The 27,468-nt window shown below is 44.6% G+C and overlaps 4 protein-coding genes across 5 annotated transcripts in view; all 4 read left to right on the top strand.

Annotated features, from left to right (window-relative positions):
• Positions 1–7,560, top strand: part of LOC309564372 (uncharacterized protein) — a 107,620-nt gene extending 100,060 nt beyond the window's left edge. The window contains exons 12-14 of the mRNA XM_082268999.1: positions 4,309–4,411; positions 5,148–5,247; positions 6,706–7,560. Of these exons, the coding sequence (XP_082125125.1) occupies positions 4,309–4,411; positions 5,148–5,247; positions 6,706–7,558 (1,056 nt within the window). The 3' untranslated portion in view covers positions 7,559–7,560. The remainder of the gene's footprint in view (positions 1–4,308; positions 4,412–5,147; positions 5,248–6,705) is intronic.
• On the top strand, positions 4,865–26,297 carry LOC309562787 (uncharacterized protein). 2 transcript variants are annotated; one of them, XM_082267092.1, is made up of 3 exons: positions 4,865–4,882; positions 24,285–24,389; positions 25,072–26,297. In XM_082267092.1, the coding sequence occupies exon 3, from the start codon at positions 25,095–25,097 to the stop codon at positions 26,289–26,291; it is 1,197 nt and encodes a 398-aa protein (XP_082123218.1). In that variant the 5' UTR covers positions 4,865–4,882; positions 24,285–24,389; positions 25,072–25,094; the 3' UTR covers positions 26,292–26,297. The 2 variants fall into 2 exon arrangements, with proteins under 2 accessions (XP_082123218.1, XP_082123217.1); XM_082267091.1 differs by lacking the exon at positions 4,865–4,882 and adding an exon at positions 23,386–23,477.
• The window catches only part of LOC309564371 (uncharacterized protein), a gene marked incomplete at its 3' end in the record, with an annotated part of 548,195 nt that continues 541,773 nt past the window's right edge, over positions 21,047–27,468 (top strand). Inside the window, exons 1-2 of the mRNA XM_082268998.1 lie at positions 21,047–21,159; positions 22,243–22,419. Coding sequence (XP_082125124.1) covers positions 21,082–21,159; positions 22,243–22,419 — 255 coding nt within the window. The 5' untranslated portion in view covers positions 21,047–21,081. The remainder of the gene's footprint in view (positions 21,160–22,242; positions 22,420–27,468) is intronic.
• Positions 24,100–27,468, top strand: part of LOC309562771 (uncharacterized protein) — a 379,789-nt gene continuing 376,420 nt past the window's right edge. The window contains exon 1 of the mRNA XM_082267075.1: positions 24,100–24,191. The gene's annotated coding sequence lies outside the window, so the exon portion shown is untranslated. The remainder of the gene's footprint in view (positions 24,192–27,468) is intronic.

Here is a 27,468-nt window from a genome sequence, read left to right as displayed (position 1 = left end):
TGTTATAAAAACAAAAATCATCTCTTTAGAGAAAAATCTACATATGGTTTATACGGCTGGGATTGTACTTTCGTTACCCTTGAATATGCAATGTAAAACATTTAAGGAAGTACATAAACAATATTGAATAATAATCAAATAAACAGCAAGGCATAATTACCATATTTAAAATGGCCACTAGCTTAGAATAGTAGTTACCAGGTTCCTTAAGATGGCTGCTTTTCCAAGATGGTGGCCAATTAGGGAGGAGCTTCGTTTGGCGTCCCTCAAAGGTTCAGATACATGATGGATTGAAATGTAGTCTGTGTAGATGAGTCTTTGCATAGCTGTAGTAGTGTGTATGTTGTATGTGTAATGTATGCTGGGCAGTGTCATGTGTCATGTGTCTCTCTCATCTGGGCTTTTATATGGTATAGAACAATTACCATAAGTTAAACCCAGAGGGAGTAACATGATCCCCATTGGTTGGAACATCTTATTCATTAACTGGTAAAGTCATAGGGTGACACCTCTTGGTCAACCAGTATATTAAAATTAAATAAAGATTTCTCCATTTAAGACTATTATAAAACAACATAAAATGTAACCATGCTCTCATCTATGACATGTCCACTTCATATCCATTTAATATCCATCATGTATCTAAATAAGGAATTAATCTTGGTAACACCATTCTAATATTTAATATATCTTATTTAAAATATATTGGATTTTACTTTTTTAACCCAAGACTTCAATTACTGTAGTAGTCAGCAAAGATGGCAATATTGCATTGCTCTTAGGTTCAGTTTGTAGCAATATTTGCCTACAAATAAACTTCGAACCGTATATTGACCCACAGCTTACAATCCAGACCTTCTAAATTAAACACCTGGCAAGGCCAGAAAAGTTTTACGATTCTTTACCACTTATAAGGATTAACATGAAGTCTTTCTTTGTTGACATGTAGTCATGAGTCATCAAAATCAGTAAAGTGAGAATTTAGCAAAATATGAAACAATTGTAATATATAACAATTTTCTACATATTTATTATTTAGGTATATATTTCATTGTTAATATTATGTTACATATAAGATATAACGTATCTGTAATTTTTATTTTTAAATGGATCTAAGCATAGAACATACTGACTTGTTTAAAATACTGACTAAGGTTTATGATTCCAAACAGAGATAAGATTACCTTGGAATAGTGTCAGCTAGTCTTTATCTAAAGAAAGTCAACAGACTATTTATTTATTATCCTAGGTCAACACAGCATGTCTGTTGAAACTTACATCTCCTGAAAAGACACATTTAGCCGAAAAGGAGGTTTGAACTTTTAGTGGCCTTTAACAAAATAGACGCCACTGCTTCATTTCTATGTAAAATAAAATATGACATTTCATTTCTTCTTATAAATGTAACCTCCCCAAATAACCCTGACAATAGCAAAGCTCCCAACTGTCACTGATTTCGAGGGACTGTCCCTGATTTGGAACAAAGTCCCCCACGTCCCTCTTTCCTCCTGATTTATCCCTCATTTTGGTCTGATCCATATAGCAAAGCTCCCAACTGTCACTGATTTCGAGGGACTGTTCATGACTTGGAACAAAGTCCCTCCTGATTTATCCCTCATTTTGATCTGATCTATATAGCAAAGCTCCTAACTATCACTGATTTCGAGGGACTGTCCATGACTTGGAACAAAGTCCCTCTTTCCTCCTGATTTATCCCTCATTTTGGTCTGATCTATATAGCATAGCTTCCAACTGTCACTGATTTTGAGGGACTGTCCCTGACTTGGAACAAAGTCCCTCTTTCCTCCTGATTTATCCCTTATTTTGGTCTGATCTGTATAGCATAGCTTCCAACTGTCAATGATTTTCGAGGGACTTTCCCTGATTTGGAGCAAAGTCCCTCTGTCCCTCTTTCCTCCTGATTTATCCCTCATTTTGTGTCTGATCTATATAGCAAAGCTCCCAACTGTCACTGATTTTGAGGTATTGTCCCTTGTTTGAAACAAAGTCCCTCTGTCCCTCCTGATTTATCCCTCATTTTGTGTCTGATCTATATAGCATAGCTCCCAACTGTCACTGATTTCATGCTATCCTGCATTATATGATTGTCTTTCACATTTTCTTTTTCGCTTTCTGTCTCCTTGGTTCTCCTCTCATTCGGTTTATAATAAAGACAACATTGTATGTATATATTTGCACAGTATATATTATATGTCTATTTTTAGTTTCTTTAATTTCACATTGTTTTGTTCTGTTACAGCGAAAGTGAATGCAAAATTAGTAAAAGGAAGCAGATTAGATGGAAAAGGAGAAGAGTCACATGACTGAGAAGATATTAAACCTCACCCTGGAGATCATCTACCTGCTGACCGGAGAGGTGAGGAGGATTCTGGGAGGTCACATGACATCTCTCTTATCTCTATTAATAAAACACAGAGCTGACCGGAGAGGTGAGGAGGATTCTGGGAGGTCACATGACATCACTCTTATCTCTATTAATAAACACAGACCTGACCGGAGAGGTGAGGAGGATTCTGGGAGGTCACATGACATCACTCTTATCTCTATTAATAAAACACAGACCTGACCGGAGAGGTGAGGAGGATTCTGGGAGGTCACATTACATCACTCTTATCTCTATTAATAAAACACAGAGCTGACCATAGAGGAGAGGAGGATTCTAGAAGTGGCAAATGACATCACTCTTATCACAATTTAACCACCTCCTGCCTGCTGTATAGACAAATGATGGCGGGCAGGGTGCTCTCTGGTTATGGCGTCGTCCCACTCTCGCCGCACTTGCATGCACGCAGCGAGGCAATCGGTGGCGCAATGTGTCACTGGGATACGGCACATCCCCGGTCTCGATAAAGAGCTGATGATCAGCTGTGTCCAATCACAGTTGATCCTGTGTAAACAAGGAAATGCCGGTTATCCGCTCTCCTCTCTCACACGGACAGAGTGTGAGGAGAGGAGAGCCAATCAGCGGTATTTTCTCACAGGGGAGATCTGTACCTATAAGCAGTGCCCTGATTATCAGTGCAGCCCCGACAGTGCCCATCAGTGATACCAATCAGTGCTGCCTTTCAGTGCCTGCTCATCAGTTCCCATCAGTGCCGCCTATCCGTGCTGCCTATCAGTGCCCATTGGAGCCACTTATCAGTGCCCATCAGTGCCACCTATCAGTGCTCATAAGTGCTGCATATCAGTGCCACCTGCATATCAGACCTCCCAGCTATCCTCTCTCCCATGGGTCCAACGATCCTCTCATGGATTAACAGGCCATGTGAAAAGAACACTCCACATAGTGTAATATTGTCACACATGTATTTATTAAGATTAGGCAAATGGATGGCTACTTACATTTAGCCGATATATAGAGAGCATCTCTGGTAAAGTCCATGCACTTGGTTTAAACTCAGTAACCAACCAAGAAAATGGCCGCTGCATCCCCCGTCCCGCGGTGTGACGTGCTGCAAGCTCCTCCTACGCGTTTCGTCACACATTGACGTCGTCAGGGAATAGATCATAGATATTCGTCATAGATATTAAACACTGCATTGATTTATGGGGAAAGGTGAGTTATCTATGCGGTGACATTTATTTCCCTCTTAAAATACAGGATTGTATTATAGTGAAGAAGCCATCTAATGAGCATGTGACTCCCGTGTCACAAAGTTGGAGTCGAAAACAAAGCCCCATGATGGAGCCTCTGACTCCCCCAAGCAATCACAAGAAGATCCTAGGTGTCACCCAGAAGATCATTGAGCTGCTGACGGGAGAGGTGAGCGGTGCCGGGAATTCTGGGACATTATCCAGTAACAGACAAGGGATGTGTCTGGATGGTGACTGTATCATTGTGTGTGTCAGGTTCCTATAAGGTGTCAGGACGGCACTTTCTCATTTGACACAGAAGAAGTGAATCATTTAGAACGCGAGGATCTGTACAAGGACGTCATGATGAAGAAGCGGCCGCCCCTCACATCTCCGGGTAAGAGGAGACTTTCATTTCTTGTAAAGGAGAGTAGAGTATTGAGGATCCCCCTAGATACACACATCCTCTGATATAAAGACATAGAAACAATGTATTCAGTCAGTGTGTGTGTTTCCTACAGATGGATCCAGTAACAGAAATCCCCCAGAGAGATGTCCCCGTCCTCTGTATTCCCGGGACTCCACACAGGAAGATCAGGAGATCCCTCAGGAGGATCAGGTAGATAGGACTGAGGGTCCTAATAAGAGCTTACATTATTTTTTTACCTTAATTATAATACAAATGTTGCAAAGAACATAATTTATCTTATCCAGAATGAAGGCCTGACTATTGTTAAAATAGAAGATGGAGAAGAGCCATCTGTGATGGGTGATGAGTCATGTAAGGAGGAGAAGATCCCTCCAGAGATCAGCACAGGTGAGTAATAAACACTAAATCCAGAGAAGAGTCCCAGATTCTCCTTGTTCAGTCACTACAACAATCTCTTCTTCTCCCCCCTCCTCTGTCAGTAGACAGTAATGGGGGGACAGTATGTGCCCAGTGGGGGAGTCAGGAGCCATCAGCCTCTATTAGACTCCGGCTCTCCTCCTCTCATCATGTCATTGTGTGTTGCCAGCCAAGAGACATAAACAGGAGGATCAGAAAACCAGAGGATCAGCAGAGCTGGGGGTTACTACTGAGTGGGGGATCAGCAGAGCTGGGGGTTACGTCACCAGTCTCCCCCCACACACACTCTCTGGGGTCTCTCATAAATCTCAGTAAAAGGGGCTTCACTCTCATCTTTATTTACAGACACCAGAAACACTCAGAGAGAGGTCAAAGCTGAGGAGGGGGAAGGAGGACATGTGAGGATTAAAGAGGAGGAAGTTCCTCCATAGATCAGCACAGGTGAGTAATAAACAGTACATCCAGAGAGGAGTGTGTTACCAGCCAAGAGACGTGACCAGGAGGATCAGAAAACCAAAGGATCAGCAGAGCTGGGGGTTATTACTGAGTGGGGGATCAGCAGAGCTGGGGGTTATTACTGAGCGGGGGATCAGCAGAGGTGGGAGTTACGTGACCAGTCCCCCCCCCCCACACACACACACACACACTTTCTGGGGTCTCTCATACATCTCAGTACAGGGGGCTTCACTCTCATCTTTATTCACAGACCCCAGAGACACTCAGAGAGAAGTCAAAGCTGAAGAGGAGGAAGAAGAACATGCGAGTATTAAAGAGGAGGAAGTTCCTCCAGAGATCAGCACAGGTGAGTAATAAACACTAAATGGAGAACAGTGACCATCTCATGGCTCTCTTGGTGGTTTATTTCTCTTGGTATGTCCTATTTATTTCCTCAGGTTAGGTACGTGTTTTATTAATAGAAATGTAGTGGTGTGCCCAATTACTTACCATGCTCAGATGCTGCCCCGAGCTACTTTAACCAGTGGTGGGATTCAGCCGGTTCACACCGGTTCCACAGAACCGGTTACTAAACATTTGGAAGTTCGCCAAGCCGCCTTGCTGTGACCATCTGTATCATCCGCTCTGGCTCTCTCTGCCTGTGGCCATGGCGGCAGTGCTCTTTCTCTTCGGGGAGGCGGCCGGAGCCCACACACTGCACTGGTTGCTAGGCTAGAGCCGCTTAGCAACCAGTGACGTCACCCCCTTTCTCCTCCAGGCCCGCCGCGCCGCCGCCTCCCAGTCCCCACCTATTACAATTTTGCTCCAGCAAAGGGTGGACCCGGGGAGCAGAGCAGTGCGCACGAGCCCACCCATTGTGTGACAACAGCTAATGAAAATTTGCTATTGTCACACGGGTCCTCCTCCTGGCCAATCAGGAAGCGGGTCCGAGACCTGCTTCCTGATTGGCCGAAAGGCAAACCCCATGCCATTGGCCGAGAAGGAGGCGGGAGGACTGAGGACTCAAGGAGACGCCAGGGGACTGAGGAAAAGCCGCCGCTACAGGTAAGTGCACTGGTCTCGGGGGGGGGGGGGGGCTTGGCACGCTGTTCACTCTGCATTGAAAGGGGGCACGCTGGTCTCTGCATTGAAGGGGGCACGCTGGTCTCTGCATTGAAGGGGGCACGCTGGTCACTGCATTGAAGGGGGCACGCTGGTCACTGTGCATTGAAAGGGGGCACGCTGGTCGCCGTACATGTACGGGACTTTGCAGTGGTATAAATTGCCAGGTGGGTGGTCCTGGAAATGGGGATTTGAGTGTGCCTAAAATTACAAGGGTACAATGCAAAAAAATGGAAAGAAAATACAGATAAAATCAATTTATTGAAAACATTCATACAGTAGAACATATCAGTATTTGTTTCTTTTTTCTCTTCAGTGATCATATAAATATAACAGTACATGTCTGGAGTCCATCACATGAACCACTTATGGATCGACGCGTTTCGCTATATTAGCTTCCTCAGGATCCAGTCAGTATGAGCATATATAACAGACAGACTTTCAAAATCTCATAGAATCTAGAATAAACAACAGTTCAAATCAATATATACTACATATAATCCTCCAAATAACAATATAGACAATATTTACATACGGGACTTTGCCTGGGAGAGCCAGCCTGCCGCAGTACATCTAAGTATAGTGGTTAAAGTATAATATACGTAAATGTTGCTAATAGCTTTTTATTTCAGGCAACTTGTCATTGTTTTGTTAGATGGTTCTGTAATTTTGCCCACTCTGTTTTGTCTCCAATTTATTCCAGATAGACAACACATCAGGAACAACATGGCGGACATTCCAATCAAGTATATCAAAGAAGAAAACCTTATTACCCCGAATCTCCATCCAGTCCTTCCTAGTGCGGATCGGTCATCTGATTCCTCTACACATGGGGGGAGTTCTCTCGACCACCCCATAACCCATCATACAGATCATAGAATGGGGGAAAAGTTTCCATGTTACATGTGTGGGAAATTTTTTACCTCTAAAGAAACCCTTACCGTACACCACAGATTTTACACAGGAGAGAAGCCATGTTCTGTGTGCGGGAAATGTTTCCTTAGGAAATTCTGCTTCATTAACCAAGAAAGATCTCACACCGAAGAGAAGCCATTTTCATGTTTAGAGTGCGGGAAATGTTTCAACCAGAAGTCAAATCTCACTTTACACCAACGGATTCACACAGGCGAGAAGCCGTATTCTTGTTCCCAGTGTGGTAAAAGTTTTCACGTAAATGCCCGCCTTCTCCAACATCAGAGAACTCACTCCGGGGTGAAGCCGTATTCATGTTCAGAGTGCGGGAAATGTTTTTCTGAGAGTTCAACTCTCGCTAAACACAAGAGAACTCACACCGGGGAGAAGCCGTATTCATGTTCAGAGTGTGGGAAATGTTTTAGCCAGCGATGCAATCTTGAGTTACATAAGAGAATTCACACCGGGCAGAGGCCGTATTCATGTTCCGAATGCGGGAAATGTTTTACTACGAGTTCAGCTTTTGTTAATCACAAGAGAACCCACACGGGGGAGAAGCCGTATTCATGTTCAGAGTGTGGGAAATGTTTTACAGGAAAAAAAAATCTTCTGTTACATCAGAAAGTTCACAGTGGACAGAAGCCGTAAATACAAATTGTGAAACACATCTAATATCAGGTCAAGACGTATAATTGTGAACACTGCGCTGGAGACATTTTTTGCAACAACGGTCCACACGGGCATTCAATCACTTGCATCAGGAAACAGTTTTCAGAGATCTTAACCCTTAACTTTTCGCAGGTTTCCAGATATAGTTGTGGTATAGTTACGTTTTTCTTCAATAAAGAAAGTGCAGTGCAGTTTGGTTTTGCTTACTATTTACAGCGGAACTAAACCCATCAATTCAACCACTTACCCAGTGGCGGTTTTAGGCACGGGCGAACGGGGAAGCCGCCCGGGGCGGCATTTTTTCATAACACGTGGGGGTCGGCATGCCCGGGCCGCGGACCGGTACCGGTCCGTGGATCAAATGGTACCGGACCGCCCGAGCCCCGTTCGCCCATGCCTAAAACCGCCGCAGCCGAGCCGAGGAGCAGAGCATTGCTCCCCCCCGAGCCCGCCCATTGTGTGACAATAGCGAATGAAAATTCGCTATTGTCACACTGATCCTCCTCCTGGCCAATCAGGGAGCGGGTCCTCTAGCTTCCTGATTGGCCGAAAGGCAAACCCTACGCCATTGGCCGAGGAGGAGGCGCCGTGGGAGGACTGAAGAGACGTGAAGAGAAGTGACTGTGAGGTAAGTGCACGGATGGGTCGGGGGGAACGCTGGCACTCTGCATTGAAAAGTGGCACTCTGGCATGCCATCTCTACATTGAAAGGGGGCAATGCTGTGGCACTCTGCATCAAATAGGGCAATGCTGTGGCACACTGCATTAAAGGGGGCAATGCTGTGGCATCTCTACATTGAAAGGGGGCATTGCTGTGGCACTCTGCATTAAAGGGGGCATTGCTGTGGCGCTCTGCATTAAAGGGGGCATTGCTGTGGCGCTCTGCATTAAAGGGGGCATTGCTGTGGCACTCTGCATTAAAGGGGGCATTGCTGTGGCGCTCTGCATTAAAGGGGGCATTGCTGTGGCATTCTGCATTGAAAGGGGGCAATGCTGTGGCGCTCTGCATTAAAGGGGGCATTGCTGTGGCGCTCTGCATTGAAAAGGGGCATTGCTGTGGCTTTCTGCATTAAAGGGGGCATTGCTGTGGCGCTCTGCACTGAAAGGGGGCAATGCTGTGGCAATCTGCATTTATTGGGGGCAACAATGCTGTGGCACTCTGCATTTATTGGGGGCAACAATGCTGTGGCACTCTGCATTTATTGGGGGCATTGCTGTGGCACTCTGCATTTATTGGGGGCATTGCTGTGGCACTCTGCATTTATTGGGGGCATTGCTGTGGCACTCTGCATTGATTGGGGGCAATGCTGTGGCACTCTGCATTGATTGGGGGTATTGCTGTGGCACTCTGCATTTATTGGGGGCATTGCTGTGGCACTCTGCATTTATTGGGGGCATTGCTGTGGCACTCTACTTTTATTGGGGGCATTGCTGTGGCACTCTGCATTTATTGGGGGCAACAATGCTGTGGCACTCTGCATTTATTGGGGGCAACAATGCTGTGGCACTCTGCATTTATTGGGGGCATTGCTGTCGCACTCTTCTGCCATAACCCCGGTATTTAGCGACGAAGGACCGACGTAAATTGACGACGGGCGGTTAACATGAACAATACATTATATTGTTGGTATCTTGTCTCAAAATACCAACTGAATCATCCTCTTTACTTCTCTCAAGTCCTCCTGCTTTCTAGCTCCTCATAACCTTGTGCCATGCTTGCCTCTAAGACTTCTTCAGAGCCTCTCCTATCCTCTGGAAGTCTCTACACCAATCTGTCCAGCTATCTCTTACTCTGTCCACTTTAGATGATCCCTGAAAAGTCATGTCTTCAGAGAAGCCTCTCACACGTCAACCTAACGACTGAACTTTGGCTTTCTCCATAAGCTCACACCTCACAGGTATTCCCTTTTTATACCACTTGCCCCTTCCTCTTACATTGTAAGCTCCCATGAGCAGCGCCCTCTTAACCCTCCTGTATCATAGTTACATAGTAGGTGAGGTTGAATAAAGACAATAGTCCATCCAGTTCAACCTGTGTAGGTGTGTGTGGACATATTCATTTCCCATACCCCTGAATGTTTTGATCTTGGAGATGTATGTCTAAGAGTCTTTTAAAAGTAGCCATACTCCCCGCAGTTATCACCATTTGTGGAAGAGTTCCACAATCTTATTGCCCTTACTGTAAAAAAAAAACCCCTGCGTAGCCTGAGGCTAAATCTCTTCTCCTCCAATCGCAATGAAGGGCCTTGTGTTGTCTTGCACTCCTTGCGACTGAATAGTTTTTATTTCTATGCTGAGATCACCGTTGAGGTATTTGTATATGGCTATCATGTCCCCTCTCAGGTGTCTCTTCTCTAGGGAGAATAAATAAAGCGCTTGTAAAAGCTACTCATAATTTAGGTCCTCCAATCCCCTAATTAGCTTAGTTGCCCTTCTTTGGACTCTTTCCAGTTCCAGCGCGTCCTTTCTGAGGACTGGTGACCAGAACTGGACAGAATACTCCAGATGTGGGCGGACCAGGTTTTATAAAGTGGCAGGATTATAGTTTTATCTCTGTAATATATCCCCTTCCTTATTCATGCTAATATTCTGCCGGCTTTGGCAGCTGCAGCTTGACATTGCATGCTATTGCTTAGTCTATCTTCTACTAGATAGGTCGGTCACTTTTTTAAGGGAGAGTGTGGGGGAGGATGTCTCTCCGCCCACAACCCCAAAGGGGATCTTGAAAAAAGGACCCAAAAAAAACAAAGGAGGCAAAGAAAGAGAAAAAACAGGAGGACAGGGAAATATGTGGGAACAGAGAACCAGACCACGCAATCGTCGGTAATGACTAATTGCCCACAGTGTCCAAATAGTGATAAAATTTCTCCTCAGATAATTATTGAAAGAACTGATGACCCCAAAGTGATCAACCTTTCTAACTTTGTCCTAAATGAATCTCATATTTCTGTATTAACTAAAGGCCTTTCATTCTCACCTACTTCAGGCATGGACCATTTTGAGGTTTACAAAGACTTATGTCTTTACCTCAGGAAAGTATATTACAGATTGGTACATGCTGGAAATGGAAGTACTTCAAAGGAAGCACAAGTTAATGCTAAAGAAGCTGAAGCCTTGTCAGTGTTAGAGTCATTATTGGATGAAGCCGGTGAGTTCTCGGACGAGGATGAAGTCCCATTAGAAGATGACAGTCTGAGAAAGAGCAGTATTTATATACGCTCAACTAAGATGCCCAAGTTTTGTACTAACAAATGGTTAAATTCCTTCCTATTGTTGGTAGAGGAAGATCTTAAACGCGTCAATTGGGACTCACTCTCGTCCGACAATCTCACACGGGAGGAAAGAACTGCATTGCGAGATCTCAAAAAAGCTAGCGACCTTGTCATCAAAAAAAGTGACAAAGGGGGTAATGTTGTGTTACTAACAGCAGACAATTATGAAAGGGAAGTTAAACGTCTCTTATCAGACGACAATACCTATAAAAAACTGCAACACAACCCACTCCCCGAGCTAGCAAAAAACATCAATGAGAAACTCCAGTTCGCTTTTGAAGCTGGACTCATCACCACCAAAGAGAAACACTATCTTCAGGTTTCTGATTATAATATACCCACAATATATATTATACCAAAAATACATAAAAACCCGGTTGACCCCCCGGGCAGACCTATAGTATCTGCCTGTGGGGGTCCTTTGGACAGGATCGGTAAATACTTGGACTCATTGATCAAGGATCTTGTTCTCGACCTTCCCTCGTATGTGAGAGATACGGGGGACGTCTTGAGCAAGGTCCGAGATCTTGAGTTCAATATGGAAGTATTACTTGTTGGAATAGACGTCGAGTCTCTCTATACCTCTATTCCCCATCCTTGGGGGCTTCTATCAGTATATCATTTTCTTGAACAGAAATATCCATTGCAGGGTTCACAAAATGAATTTCTTCTGGAATTGCTTGAATTTTCCCTTTTGAATAATGTTTTCCAATTCTCCAACTATTTTTACCAGCAAATTAGAGGGACGGCCATGGGTGCCCCGTGGGCACCGTCATATGCATGCCTACATCTTGGCATGTGGGAGGAAGAGGTGGTGTACACTTCGCCTATGTACCTCAGCCATGCATTGACCTGGCTGAGGTACATAGACGACGTGCTCATGGTATGGGCAGGTACGCCACTCGAGCTGGAGCAGTTTATGTTGGAACTCAACTCTAATCAGCGTAATATTCATCTGACTTATATAGTCGATAAGAAAACAATTTCTTTTCTAGACTTAAATATAGAGCTCAAAAATGGAAAATTAGTTACCACTACCTTTCGTAAACCAACGGCTGCCAATACCCTCCTTAGGGCAGACAGTCATCATCCAATCAGTCAAATCAGAGGGATCCCTGTGGGACAATATATTCGCATAAAGCGTAATTGTTCATTTGGTGAAGATTATTTACAAGAATCTAAAGACCTGTATGCGAGATTCCGTGAGAGGGGATACTCTCACCGAATTATTAGGAGGGCAAGAAGACAGGCAGCAGCGAGAGATAGAAATGAGCTCTTGACTCAAAATAAGCCAAAACCTCAGAATTCAAATCTACCACGCCTAATCACCAAATATGGTAGCCAGTGGAATGAGGTGAGACAGATCCTTCAATCCCACTGGCACATATTACAGAACAACGAACAACTTAAAAATATTGTTGGCCCACGTCCACTATTAACGGCTAGAAGAGCTACAAATCTCGGTGACCATTTAGTACGATCTGAATTCACTCGTACCACCAAAACCAATTGGCTTACCGAATTACCACCCTTAAGGGGAATGTACCCCTGTGGTCACTGTCAGATTTGTAACCATGTGATAAAATCACAGGTTTATACAGATTCACAAGCAAAAGTGACATATAGTGTTGAGTCCTTCATAAACTGCTCCACCTCCCGTGTATTGTATATTATACAGTGCCCATGTCAAAAAAGGTATGTTGGTAAGACTAAACGGCAGTTGCGTATCAGAATAGGGGAGCATTTAAAAAGAGACTCCTATCGGCCTACACTTTGCTGAAAAACACAACAGCGACCCCTCCGGTCTAAAAGTAATGGGCTTTTGGGCCTTAAAGATATCGCCCAGAAGAGGCGACTTCGATAGAGTCCTCTTAAAAGAAGAGAAGGCGTGGATTTTTCGTCTCCAAACTTTGGTACCCTTGGGATTGAATACTGACATGAGTCTCAGTATATTTCTTGAGCCGTAGTACTGTCAGTTCTAATACATGGCCCGATGATAGGAAGTAAGACTGGTTATATCATATGACATTCACCTGCAGAACAATAAAACAGAGGGTGTTATGTTTTTCATTACATCATACTTCACCAGTCCATTCCATGTAAACCCTTTATTATATATGTTATTCCCGTTAAGTTGATATCCATATGATTGAAATCTTACATGCTCTTATTAAATAGGATTATTATCCTCTATATATATTACATACTTTTTAATATACAGAGATATGGATCTCGGGTTATGGGAAATCTGGACAATATAGTGCCACCCAGTACAGTAATTTGGCCACTTTCATGTGCAATCTAAGAGTTCATAATGTAAGGCATGTTATCTTTTCTTTCCCCCTTTTTTTGAAAGAAATTCTGAGAGGATCCATAATTATAACATTTCCTTATGCCTTGATTGCTAAATTACTATTTAGCTCGAAGTGAAAGACTGTTGGAGTTTTGAAAAAGAATGATAATTCCCTCGAAACAAGAGTGGCCTCTGTATGCCATTCTTTGTTTTGGGAATTTGTCTAAATAATGCATCGGTATCTCCAAGCTGTATGTGCTGTTGACGCAAGACAACCAATAGTAATGTGATTAATTTAGCATCAAGGGTAATCAATAAACTGCATGATGAATGCGATAATTCCTACACTGTTCAAGTATGCTATTCTTCTTAAATCTTTGAGTGGTATCTGGTTATTTATTGAGCCGCAGTTGACCGTATTAGAGCCACGCCACGTATGAAAAAAGAATACCTAATACTGTGCATTACCTATTTTTTACCACATGATGGTGTTATTCCATCCGGTTTTTAAATTAAGCGAGAGGCTGTAATAGAGGAATGGCTGTAACACTGCCACCTGATGGCAATCTCCAATCAGGCCATCTCCCTATTTATTTTCCTCCCTCACGTTCCAATGACGTCCTGACGAAGCGTGCGTCACGCACGCGAAACGCGTTGAAGTCACACGCCGGCAACACACTACCCGGAAGAGCCACCGCTGCGTTCCAGCCTCCGTCTAGAGCGTTGTTCGCCTGCAAATTTCAGAACACGCCATCCCCTCGTGGCATGTCGGAGCGGAACATTTAATGTCTGGGCCGTTACTTTAAAATTACCCCAAGGAATTATGCAGATGTCCCTTCATTCAAGACTTCCAGTGCATGGTGAGCATAAGCATTTATAATAAATGGGATAGAGAAAAGGCCGTGACCACCAAGCTGACCCAGCCATACAGTGGATATATGCCAATTAATCACGGCCGTCACCTGGCCAATGGCACAATTGACCAGTATGGGATACAGCTTATGTTTGGTGTGAGCCCGCGCAGTCTTCCCCATATACTGCGTCTCTCCCTTGCTCCTGCACCCCTACTCACCATTACAGCAAGAGACTCTCTGCTATAGGGGTTCTAAGTTGGCCCGATTATACAAACCAAACGTTATTTGAGGATTTGAACTTCATCTTTTTCAAGATACAAGCCATCATCCATGTTAAGGACTGGCTTTATTTACAGTTTATATTAATCGGTGTGCAGACATTCCTCTAGATGCCTCCCTCTTTTCATGGTGAAATCGTGTTGACAATCCAGAGCCTATATGCCTCTCAATCACAGTTGAAGTGTATGGGTTTAGATCTGCATTGCATGGCAACAGTTCACAGTATATTTTGAATTTTTAGGGTTGACAAAATTAGAGTTTTAAGTTTGAAGTTCTCAACCTTTTGAACCATTGGTGCAGCTATATTGGTTATATATCATACCAGGTATTTTACATCATTGTGGCATGCCGACCAGCAAACCGATGAGATAGCAGCATTCAAACATTCCCGGTTGGAATGCATGCAGCTTACTCCGGTCATTGCTGGTCTGATCTTCCAGTGTATGTGTGAGGCCGGCCTTGTATGTGTGATTTCTTTTTTGGTTTTATGTCTTGTGTGTGGTCAGTTTATTTTCTGTATCCTCTCATGTTTTGTACACTGTTCCCCTATGACGGGGTTAATTTTTAGACAATCTGTCACTTTGATCCTTAATAAAGCATTTTTGATTATTCATACAAAGTTGGTCTGAGCATCCCTTTATGCAGCCGTTCTTTAGAGGCTTCTCTTTGGCCCCTTCCATGTTTTATTTCCCAGTTACATTAGGCTGCGGTGGCTTCCCACTTATCATTTGAGACCCTCTTGGACTACCATTGGGTCTACTGACGGGTCTGTGCCCAGGCCACTTAGGACACAGCAGTCTCCATTTTTGGGTGCTCCTCTTATTTATCTTCTACTAAGACCCCCAGATCTTTCTCCATTTTCCATTCCCCCAGAGAGCCATGAACACCACATATTTTCAAATGTAATTCCGTGAGAGCCATACACTATATTTCAGGGGTCGGGAACCTTTATTTAATATTCATATTCATGGGCTGCAGCTATACATTGAGTAGATGGAGCCGTGTAAAAGTGCCTGGAGTCCGGTCGGGAAGAGAACAGAGCAGGCAGGTATGCAATGAGGCCGGAGTGGTAAAGCGCCTGCAGGCCTGCGAGTGATGGAGGTGAGTATAGGCCCTGAGAAAATGGCGCTGAAGGCCTCAGAAGTGGATGTGAGAGGCAGCTCCTGTGGGTCCCCGGGTGTCAGAGGGGAAGGAGATTGTGTCTGTCGGGGCACAGGGAGCGGATGGCAGGTCTCCTTACCAGGTGCTGATTGCCAAGGCCCTCAGATGCACAGCACACAAGCCGGTGGCGGGACCGCGAGTAGGCCGCGGGGTCCGTAGCGCGGCAATACGGTCGCCCAGAGACAAACTGTGGTTATCCCACAAAGTGTACCATCGATGGGTGCAGAAATTTCCTTGGCACCGGGCACAGCTTGGCGGATGGCACTGGATTGAGTGGTAGACGCTGCGGAGCTCTGGGACTACTCGTCCAGCGCGGCTCACGTCCAGACACGTCCCCCTTTATTAAAGATTTGTCTGAGAGCCAGATGCAGCCATCTAAAGAGCTATGTCTGGCTCACGAGCCATAGGTTCCCTACCGCTACCCCAGAGGTTCCCCTCCTAACACCTATTTTGCGTTTATGTTTTTAGTCCCAAAGTGCAATACCTTACACTTCACCACATTAAACCTCATTTGCCACGTATATTGCCCACTCTGTTATTTTGTTCAGGTATCGATTTCTATTGTAACTGTACTGTCTCACTTTATGATGAAAAGTGCTCAGCAAACTGTTGGCCCCATATAAATCCTTTATAATAGTAACAAATATGATTTAACCACTTTACCACCGGAGGATTTTGCTGTCTTACATCTGGGCCACTTTTTGCGATTCGGCACTGCGTGACTTTAACGGACAATTGCACGGTCGTGAGACGCCGTACCCAAACGAAATTTACGTCCTTTTTTTCCCACAAACAGAACTTTCTTTTGGTGGTATTTGATCAGCTGTGCAATTTTTACTTTTTGCGCTATAAACAAAAAAAGAGCAATAATTTTGAAAAAATAACAATATTTTTCACATGTTTTTATATGAAATTCCCCCCCAAAAAAATGTAAAAATCAAAATTTTTATCATTTTTGGCCAATTTGTTTTCTCCTACATATTTTTGGTAAAAAAAAAATCGCAATAAGCGTATTTTGTTTGGTTTGCGCAAAAATTATTGCGTTTACTAACTAAGGGAAAGATTTATGTCATTTTTGGTGTTTTTTTTTTTTAACAAGTAATGGCGGCGATCTGCGATTTTTTTTGCGGGACTGCGACATTGCGGCGGACAGATCGGACACTTGACTGACATTTTTGACACTTTTGGGGTTACCAGTGACATTACTACAGTAATCAGTGCTATACATATGCACTGTTACTGTAAAAATGACACTGGCAGGGAAGGGGTTAATTTTTATTGGAGAGGGAGGGGGTTAATGTATGCCTGGTGCTTACTGATGTGTGTGGGGGGAGGTGACTGAGTGACACAGGGACAGATCACATGTTCAGCTATGCTGAACCCTGCAATCTGACCCTGCCTGTCACTTAGGAGATCCGCCCGCTTTGTTTACACAAGTGGGCGGATCTCCACACTCGATTCCCCGACGATCGGGGAAGAGCGGCGGTGATGACCGCCGCTCCTCCCCTGGCCCCACTCCCGCTGTGACTGAATACAGCGGGAGCGAGCCTCCGGCGGCACGCGCGCCGGCGAGAGAGGGGAATGTCTGGCGACGTAGGTCTACGTCGTCAGACGATAGCGAGCCACTTTGCCGCAGTAGCAGCTCAGTGAGCAGCGGTAAAGTGGTTAAAGGTGCAGTTGGTTTTCAATGGCTCCTGAGGATAACAAATCTCCCTTTAACTATCTCAGAAGTGTTTTTTCTGCAAAAAAAAAACACTATAGGTCTGATCCATTAAAACTGAAGAGAAGAAAAATAGCACACAATAGCAGTTGCATCTAACAGCAACTGATCAAATTCTCCTTAATTTCCCAAAAACATCAACAGTGAAATCTCATTGGATCCTTTTAGTTACAACTCTTGTTCTCCGCGTATTTTCAGTTCTCGTGTTTACTGTAATAGTAAAGCCATGTGTAGTAAAAAAAAAAAAACAAGGGACACTTTACTGTCAGTGTGGTTTGTCCCTTGTGTTGCTGTACCCTGATTTAGTAGAAGTCTTCCTCCTTTGTAGTCTTCCGGTGCATACTGTCCCTTCTATGAAAAAAAAGTGATCTATGAAAGGAGGGCGATGGATGATTGCAAGGTCCACCTCCTTGATTAATAGATCGTGTTTTATTCATAAAAGCGATATTACGGTGTCTACGAATGGAGGGAGGGGTTGAAAGGGTGGGGATAGTTGAGCACTCTTGAAGACTATTGATGAGTTCTCGTCACATCTCCCTCAGCTCTTTTGATCCTTGCCGCACTGGAAGATTACGGTGGTAAAGGCGGGTCAGAGGATGAAGTTTTTTGCTAAACCAGAAGCCAGCAGCACAAAGAACACATCACACTTATAGTAAGCAGGAATGAGCTCAGACCTTTTTGGACGCATGACACCAAGTTCACCCATGGTACCAAGATCCCCATGGCACCAAGATCCACTATGACACTGGGATTCCCCATGATACTAAGATCGTTGTGGTGCCAAGATCTCCCATGACACCAAGATCCACTATGACACTGAGATTCCCCATGATACTAAGATCATTCATGGTGCCCAGATCCCCCATGACACTGAGATCCCCCATGGCACCAAGATGATCCACCATGACACCAAGATCCCCCATGATGCTAAGATCCTCCTGGTGCCGAGATCCCCTATAGCACCAAGATCCCCCATGATAATGAGATCCTCTATGACACTGAGATCCTCCATGGCCCCAAGATCCCCCATGACACCGAGATCCTTCATGTTACCAAGATCCTCCATGACACAGAGATCCTCCATGGCACCAAGATCTTCCATGATACCAAGATCCCCCATGACGCTGAGATCCTCCATCAGGCCGGCCAAGATCCTCCTTGGCACCAAGATCTCCCGTGACACAGGGATCCTCAATGGCCCCAAGACCTTCCATGACACCAAGTTCCCCCATGATGCTGAGATCCTTCATGGGTCCAAGATCCATCATGACCCCAAGATCCCCCATGACGCTGAGATCCTCCATCTGGCTGGCCAAGATCCTCCTTGGCACTGAGATCTCCCATGACACAGAGATCCTCAATGGCACCAAGATCGACCATGACACCAAGTTCCCCCTTGATGCTGAGATCCTTCATGGGGCCATCTCCACCATGACCCCACGATCCTCCATCAGGCTGGCCAAGATCCTCCTTGACACTGAGATCTCCCATGACACAGAGATCCTCAATGGCACCAAGATCGACCATGACACCAAGTTCCCCCATGATGCTGAGATCCTTCATGGGGCCGAGATCCATCATGACCCCACGATCCTCCATGACACTGAGATCCTGCATTAAAAAACTTAATTCCTCCATGGCATTGGGATCCCCCATGAGACACCGAGATCTACATTGTACCGCACTCCTGCTGGCCCCTCTCCATCTCCGGCTGCTAGTCTGTACTAGAAGGGAACCTTGTGACCCTCACTGTGCTGGGATTGTCAGGTGCCTAGAGAAGCCAGAGCTGACCAGAAGGAACCCCACATCTCTATTTCCCCTCCAGGAGCCAGAGGGAGTGCAAGAAAAGCCATACCCCTGTCTGCTCCAGATGCTAATGTCTGTCAGATCAAACAGGAAACCAGAAATCAGCAGGAGGAAGGCTGTACCCAGTACCAGGCCCCAGCACAGTGATTGTGAATAGTGATCCACCGATTATCGGCAAAGCCGATATATCGGGGTACGATATGCACTTTCCCCGATATATCGGAATCGGCCCCTGAGGTTACCGATAATTCGGAAAGTGCTGTACCGGAGTGATGCCTGCAGCTAGAGGCATCACTCCAGTACTGGTGTCCATAGCCGACGGTCGGCAGTCTTGTAATGACAACCGATGCGGCTAAGAAGCCGCTCGGCTGTCATTACAAGGAGCGGGAGGGGATGTTCCCCCCCCCCAAGCCACCTTCCGCGGCTCGCTCCGGTCTCCAGTCCCACCGAGAGACCAGGGCAACCATCCTGCACGGCCGCCAAAGACCCGATCAAAGCCCCATTCGGCTCTGATTGGGTCTCCATGCAAAAACCCGGAAGTGATGTCATGACATCACTTCCGGGTACTCGGCGCCAGATTAAAAAAAATTACCGCATTCAAAAAAGCCAAACTTAGCGTTTTGAATACTTTTAAGTGCAGAGGAGGGGTTTGGGGTCTTTTAGACCCCCAGATCCCTCCACAACAGTACCTTTCAAGTGATAAAAATAAAAAATAAAAATTTAAATATACGTAAATATCGGCCGATACCGATATGCAATGGCCAAAATATCGGTATCGGCAACGAAAACCCGAACTCGGTCGATCACTAGATGAGAATCACAGGCCTAAGCAGCCCAGTGAGTTCTCAGGAACTACAGCATACAAACATGTATTATTATTATTCAGCCAGCAAGTGGATAATACACCTTCAGTATCTGCACTATTATATGGATTACTACAAGTCGCTAAATCCCTCCAGCCGTGAAAAAACACCATTCCTATATAGTAATACTTCATAATATTATATTTTTCCCTCACAGTATACATGAAACTGTCTCCCTTTTCTCCACTTCCGCCCTGTGGAGCGCTCACTTCCGCTGTTTGCGTTCCACGGCTACTCGGCAGCTTCCCGGTTGCCATAGTGATTCCCTGTAATTGGTCAGTCTTACAGAGGAGAAAACAGAGCCAGCGCCACTAGAGGGCGCCCGTTTGCTGCGAGAGAGGGAGTGCAGAGGCGGCGGCCATTTTGTTGTAGCCGGAAAAGGTGGAGAGTGACGCTTTTTATATGTAATAGAAGCTTCCTGCAGGAGAGTTGTGTGCCCAGCGAGGAGAGAAGGTAATAATGTGTTCTTATTATGAGAGAATAATAAGAATAGGGTCCCAGCACTTTCGGTAGAATGGAGTTTGGGGAGGAATCATGTGACTGGTCACATGTCCTGTATAAAGCACACAGTCTCATTGGGATTTGGTGAGAAGATTGTATGTATGTATATCTATATATATATATATATATATCTATATATATCTATATATATATATATATATATATATATATATGCATATGTATATATATATATATAACCTCTTTTTTCCCTCTTACAGGCTTGAGGAAAGCAATATGACCTATTGTGGGGGTTGGGCTGCTGGCTGTTAACTGGGCCATCTTATTATCGATAGCAGGAATCGCAGGTTCTCATCATCTCCCTATCTATATACTTGTATATAATAATATATAATTGTATTTGCATCTATATACTTCTCCTAACGCCTGTGCCGCAGAACAGTGCTCTGATTAATAGGATTTACTGGGTAACGTTTGCACAGAATCCCTTCTGGCAGTGTCAGTCTCCTGTGGCCCCCCCTGCAGCACTCAGTGGTTCCTCCCTCAGACCGCTGAGTCACTACAGGACTCAATAGGGATGTGGAGGTCAATGGAAGGAACCACTGAGTGCTGCAGGGGGCACTACCAGAAGTTTTTCAGTGTGTAAACCTTATCTGGCAAAACCCTTTCAATCAGAGCACTGTAATGCAGCACAGGTGGTAGAAGAGATAAGTAATCTCTGTCTTATTTTTGTGTCCAGGGACAGCCAAATTTAAGGAAAAAACTAACACTTTAAAACAGATCAACTGATTGAAGATGGAAAAGGAGAATAGTCACATGACTGAGAGGATATTAAACCTCACCCTGGAGATCATCTACCTACTGACCGGAGAGGTGAGGAGGATTCTGGGAGGTCACATGACATCACTCTTATCTCTATTAATAAAACACAGAGCTGACCGGAGAGGTGAGGAGGATTCTGGGAGGTCACATGACATCACTCTTATCTCTATTAATTAGGGATGCACCGATCCGATATTCGGATCGGATATCGGCCTCGATACTGCCAAAATAGCTGGATCGGGGATCGGTAAAATTAACAGATCCACGGGCCGATCTGGTTTTGTCGCAGCATAACCTACCGCGGTGTCTGCTGATTCCCTGCTCAGCCGTCCCTTACTTACACGGAGCCGCTACTTTCTGTATAGGTCCGGCTCACAGGCGGAGTGATATCAGATGCTCTCCGCCTGTGAATGGAGGAGCCGTACACATGAAGCAGAGGCTTTGCTCTGTACTGCAGCCGCATGCTTTCCGGGCCAGCCACAGATAGACACAGTGCCTACAGGAAAATCCCTGCAAGTACCCTTATTTCTATTACTGTATACTGTGTGTGTATATATATGTATATATTGTTTATGTGTGTAGTTTCGGATCGGTATCGGCAGATACACAAAGCCAGGTATTGGGACTAGAAAAGTCGGATCAGTGCACCCCTACTATTAATAAAACACAGAGCTGACCGGAGAGGTGAGGAGGATTCTGGGAGGTCACATGACATCACTCTTATGTCTATTAATAAAACACAGACCTGACCGAAGAGGTGAGGAGGATTCTGGGAGGTCACATGACATCACTCTTATCTCTATTAATAAAACACAGAGCTGACCGGAGAGGTGAGGAGGATTCTGGGAGGTCACATGACATCACTCTTATCTCTATTAATAAAACACAGACCTGACCGGAGAGGTGAGGAGGATTCTGGGAGGTCACATGACATCACTCTTATCTCTATTAATAAAACACAGAGCTGACCGGAGAGGTGAGAAGGATTCTGGGAGGTCACATGACATCACTCTTATCTCTATTAATAAAACACAGAGCTGACCGGAGAGTTGAGGGATTTTAGGAACTCCTAGTGACAAAAAACTGCATTGACTTATGTTGGGATGTCAACGATCTTCTTTATGTAAAACACAGGAAAGCATTATAGTGAAGAAGCCATCTTACGTTCACATGACTCGTGTGTCACAAAGTTGGAGCAGGAAAGAGAGCCCATTAATGGAGACTCCAACCCACTCTTTAATACCTGACGTAAACAATGACAAGAAGATTCTAGAAGTCACTCAGAAGATCATTGAGCTGCTGACAGGAGAGGTGAGCGGTGCCGGGAATTCTGGGACATTATCCGGTAACAGACAAGGGATGTGTCTGGATGGTGACTGTATCATTGTGTGTGTCAGGTGAATACAGAAGAAGGGAAGTATTTGGGATGCAATGATCTGCACAAGGAGACTTTGATGGAGAAGTGGCCGCCCCTCACATCACCGGGTAAGAGGAGACTTTCATTTCTTGTATTGAGGATCCCCCTAGATACACACATCCTCCATATAAAGACATAGAAACAATGTATTCAGTCAGTGTGTGTGTTTCCTACAGATGGATCCAGTAACAGAAATCCCCCAGAGAGATGTCCCCGTCCTCTGTATTCCCGGGAACCCACACAGGAACACCAGGAGGATCAGGTAGATAAAGCTGAGAGTCTTAAAGAAAGTGCCATTATGTCTGATCCAAAATCATAATGCAGATAAAGTTTCCAGCATTATTAATCTTATACAGGGTAATAACCAGACTGTTAAAGCTGAAGATGAAATGCTTGTGAAGGGTGGTGAGATGCTTAAAGAGGAAGAAATTGCAGTGGAGATCAGCACAGGTGAGTAATAAACAGTAAATCCAGAGAAGAGTCCCAGATTCTCCTTGTTCAGTCACTACAACAATCTCTTCTTCTCCCCCCTCCTCTGTCAGTAGACAGTAATGGGGGGACAGTATGTGCCCAGTGGGGGAGTCAGGAGCCATCAGCCTCTATTAGACTCCGGCTCTCCTCCTCACATCATGTCATTGTCTGTGACCAGCCAATAGACGTGACCAGGAGGATCAGAAAACCAGAGGATCAGCAGAGCTGGGGGTTACTACTGAGCGGGGGATCAGCAGAGCTGGGGGTTACTACTTAGTGGGGGATCAGCAGAGCTGGGGGTTACGTCACCAGTCTCCCCCCACACACACTCTCTGGGGTCTCTCACACATCTCAGTAAAAGGGGCATCACTCTCATCTTTATTCACAGACACCAGAAACACTCAGAGAGAGGTCAAAGCTGAGGAGGAAGAAGGACGTGTGAGGATTAAAGAGGAGGAAGTTCCTCCAGAGATCAGCACAGGTGAGTAATAAACACTAAATCCAGAGAAGAGTCCCAGATTCTCCTTGTTCAGTCACTACAACAATCTCTTCTTCTCCCCCCTCCTCTGTCAGTAGACAGTAATGGGGGGACAGTATGTGCCCAGTGGGGTAGTCAGGAGCCATCAGCCTCTATTAGACTCCGGCTCTCCTCCTCACATCATTTCATTGTGTGTAAGCAGCCAAGAGACGTTACCAGGAGGATCAGAAAACCAGAGGATCAACAGAGCTGGGGGTTACTAGTGAGTGGGGGATCAGCTGAGCTGGGGGTTACTACTGAGCGGGGGATCAGCAGAGCTGGGGGTTACTACTGAGCAGGGGATTAGCTGTGAGCTGGGGGTTACTACTGATCGGGGGATCAGCAGAGCTGGGGGTGGGTTACTACTGAGTGGGGGATCAGCAGAGCTGGGGGTTACTACTGAGCGGGGGATCAGCAGAGCTGGGGGTTACTACTGAGCGGGGGATCAGCAGAGCTGGGGGTTACTACTGAGCGGGGGATCAGCAGAGCTGGGGGTTATGTGACCAGTCTCCCCAAAACACACTCTTTGGGGTCTCTCATACATCTCAGTAAAAGTGGCTTCATTCTCATCTTTATCCACAGACAACAGAAACACTCAGAGAGACATTAAAGTTGAGGAGGAGGAAGAAGGACGTGCAAGGATTAAAGAGGAGGAAGTTCCTCCAGAGATCAGCACAGGTGAGTAATAAACACTAAATCCAGAGAAGAGTCCCAGATTATCCTTGTTCAGTCACTACAACAATCTCTTCTTCTCCCACTTCTTATTCACAGACCCTGGAGCCACCAGCGCCATTCATGGAGATGTAGAAGCTGAGGAGGAGGAAGAAGGACACGTGAGGATTAAAGAGGAGGAAGTTCCTTTTGAGATTGGCACAGGTAAGAAATGACAAATTGCCAATTACATATGGTTTGTGAAGGAGCAGGTTTATACCGTCTGGTGAGATTCTGGAGACTTGCCAATTTTTAGACCAAGAAGGGCTCCATCTTATAAGTTACGCTTTGAGAGCTTATTATCCACAATGAAAGTTGTTGTATCAACCGCTTCCTGACCACCCTCCGCCTTTTTACTGCGGCGGGGTGGCTCTTCTGAGCAAACCGACGTAGACCTACGTCGGTCGTGCACGGGAAGCTACGGGGCGAGCTTCCCGTGGTTAGTAGATGCGATAACTTTTGCGCAAAGCAATCAAAATACGCTTATTGCGATTTTTTTTTTTTTTTTTTTTTTTTTTTACCAAAAACATTGAGCCTTTAGAACTATTTTAAATTAGCCTTGTAAAACTTAAAAAAAAAAAAAGGAAGCCTAGATTTCTACTTGCTCCCAATTAATGTACAGTAATTGTAATCCACAACAACAAAAATATTTTAACTGATGTAAAAAAAAATTCCAAAATTTACAATAAAATAAATTCCAAAATTAAAAAAAAAAATAAAATAAATTCCAAAATGTATTTTATTGTATACAAATGTTATTAAAAAACCCTTTTATTGCAGACAACTTTTCATTTTATTTTATTGTTCATTTAAATGTTCGCATTGTTTTCTCTTTTATTTCCTCCAGATGGACAATACATCAACAATGAAATGGCGATACATCCCATAAAGTTCATCACCTCCAGTTCTCTAGGAGGAGATCCCATTACCCTAAATCCCAATTCGGCCCTTCCCAGCAATGATGTGTCATCTGATCCCACCACACCAGGGGGCAGTATTCCTGATCACTTGCCTCCCACCACCCACCATACAGATCATAGAGAGGAAGAAAAGTTCCCATGTTACATTTGCGGGAAATGTTTTACCAGAAAGGAAACTCTCACCGTACACCAAAGATCTTATACAGGGGAGAGACCATGTTCTGTGTGCGGGAAATGTTTTCTTCGCAAATTGTGCTTCATTAATGAAGAAAAAACATCTACTGGAGAGAAGCCATATTCATGTTCAGAGTGCGGGAAATGTTTCAGCCAGAAGTCAAGTCTTAATTACCACCTACGGGTTCATATAGGCGTGAAGCCGTTCTCTTGTTCCTATTGTGATAAGTGCTTTACCACAAATGCCCGTCTTCTCCAACACCAGAGAACTCACACCGGGGAGAAGCCATTTTCATGTTCAGAGTGCGAGAAATTTTTTACTTCAAGTTCAGCTCTTTTCCATCACAAGAGAAGTCACACCGGAGTGAGGCCGTATTCATGTTCAGAGTGTGGGAAATGTTTTAGTGAGAGTTCAGCTCTTGTCAAACACCAGAGAACGCACACCGGGGTGAAGCCGTATTCATGTTTGGAATGCGAAAAATGTTTCACTTCGCATTCAGGGCTTGTCAATCACATGAGAACTCACACCGGGGAGAAGCCGTATTCCTGTTCAGAGTGCGGGAAATGTTTCACTGCGCCGTCAGCTCTTTTTTATCATCAGAGAACTCACACCGGGGAGAAGCCGTATTCGTGTTCAGAATGTGGGAAATGTTTTACTGAAAGCTCGGCTCTTATAAATCACCAAAGAACTCACACAGGGGAGAAGCCGTATTCCTGTTCGGAATGTGGGAAATGTTTTACTACGAGTTCAGCTCTTGTTGATCACAGGAGAATTCACACCGGGGAGAAGCCGTATTCCTGTTCAGAGTGCGGCAAGTGTTTTACTATGCGCTCGGCTTATGTTTATCACAGGAAAACTCACAAGGGCGAGAAGCCGCATTCCTGTTTGCAGTGCGGGAAAACTTTTTCTGAGAAGAAAAATCTCCTTTTACATCAGAGAAATCACACCGGGCAGAAGCCATATTTTTCATAATAATAATAATAAAAAAAAAAAAAAAAAAGCATAGACATGTTTTATTTAAAAACAGGTTATTCTGAATAACTCAAAAAAACGGTATGCACACAAAATCATGAGCCCTGTGCGGGGTGAGGTTATTGCAGTATCGGTTAAAAAAAAAAGAATAAATCACTTCCATCCTCTGAACGTATGATACTGTATCTGACCCTTATGTAACATCTGACTTTATGTAACATTTTTAGAGATGGTTGTGGTGGCTGAGTACACTTTTTTGTACATAAAGGAAAATGGTATCACACGCTTTGTTTATGCCTATTACTCAGCATTCAATACATTGAATTTTAATTCCTTTTATGTTTGCATATGTGTTACAAGACCCATGCTCGCTCGTTTCCGCTATCCCGACACTCCTCTGTTTCTAGTGAGTAAGCTTGCAGATCGCAACGTCTGTTGGTTTGGTCAACCAAGGCTCCGGGATCCGAACTACAGCTATGTGCCGTTCGGAATCCATTAGAACAAACACCAAGCAGGCTGTATGTAAGTTCAAACAGGAAGACCATTTATTGGAAGTAAACAGCACACTTTTATACAGAATTTTGAACATCCTGCCCCCAACAACCGCTTTCCCATTGGTCAATTGCACAGTACATGCCGTTCTCCTTCAGGTCCTCCTTAGCCATGCAAATGAGGACTTGAAAATGAGTCAGCAGGGATTGGTCCGTTAGTTTGATTAGAAGGACTGTTATGTGTAATGAGACAGAAGCCCCCAGGGGACAATCAACGTACACAATAGCCAGACACAGAACAATGGTTCCATAACGAGCCCCTTCTAATACACATTACTCTGAGTGTCAATACATCCCTTAGCAGACAACAGGTGGGTTCATTAGCACACCCGACAGTAGGTGAATGGAAAGCCACCTCAGACAAAAGCAACATTGTTAGACAGTCAGTCTCCTCATTGAACTTCCTGGAATGACCATATTAGGAGTTGTACTTCTTGGTCAAAGACCTCATGGCAAATGGGAACAAATCTCAATATTTCTACATGGAGACCTTGCTGACAAATATGAAGCAATCCAAACCTTTACCTATCTGTCCTTAAATTCCAGTGACGGTGAACACCGTCACAATATGTTTTCATTCTATTTTAGATATTTTTTCAGATTTATGCTGACCAGTACATATGGCT

Source organism: Pelophylax lessonae (assembly GCF_965119305.1).
Source record: "Pelophylax lessonae genome assembly, chromosome: 9".
NCBI lineage: Eukaryota > Metazoa > Chordata > Amphibia > Anura > Ranidae > Pelophylax > Pelophylax lessonae.
This window is presented reverse-complemented; position numbering and strand designations above follow the sequence as displayed.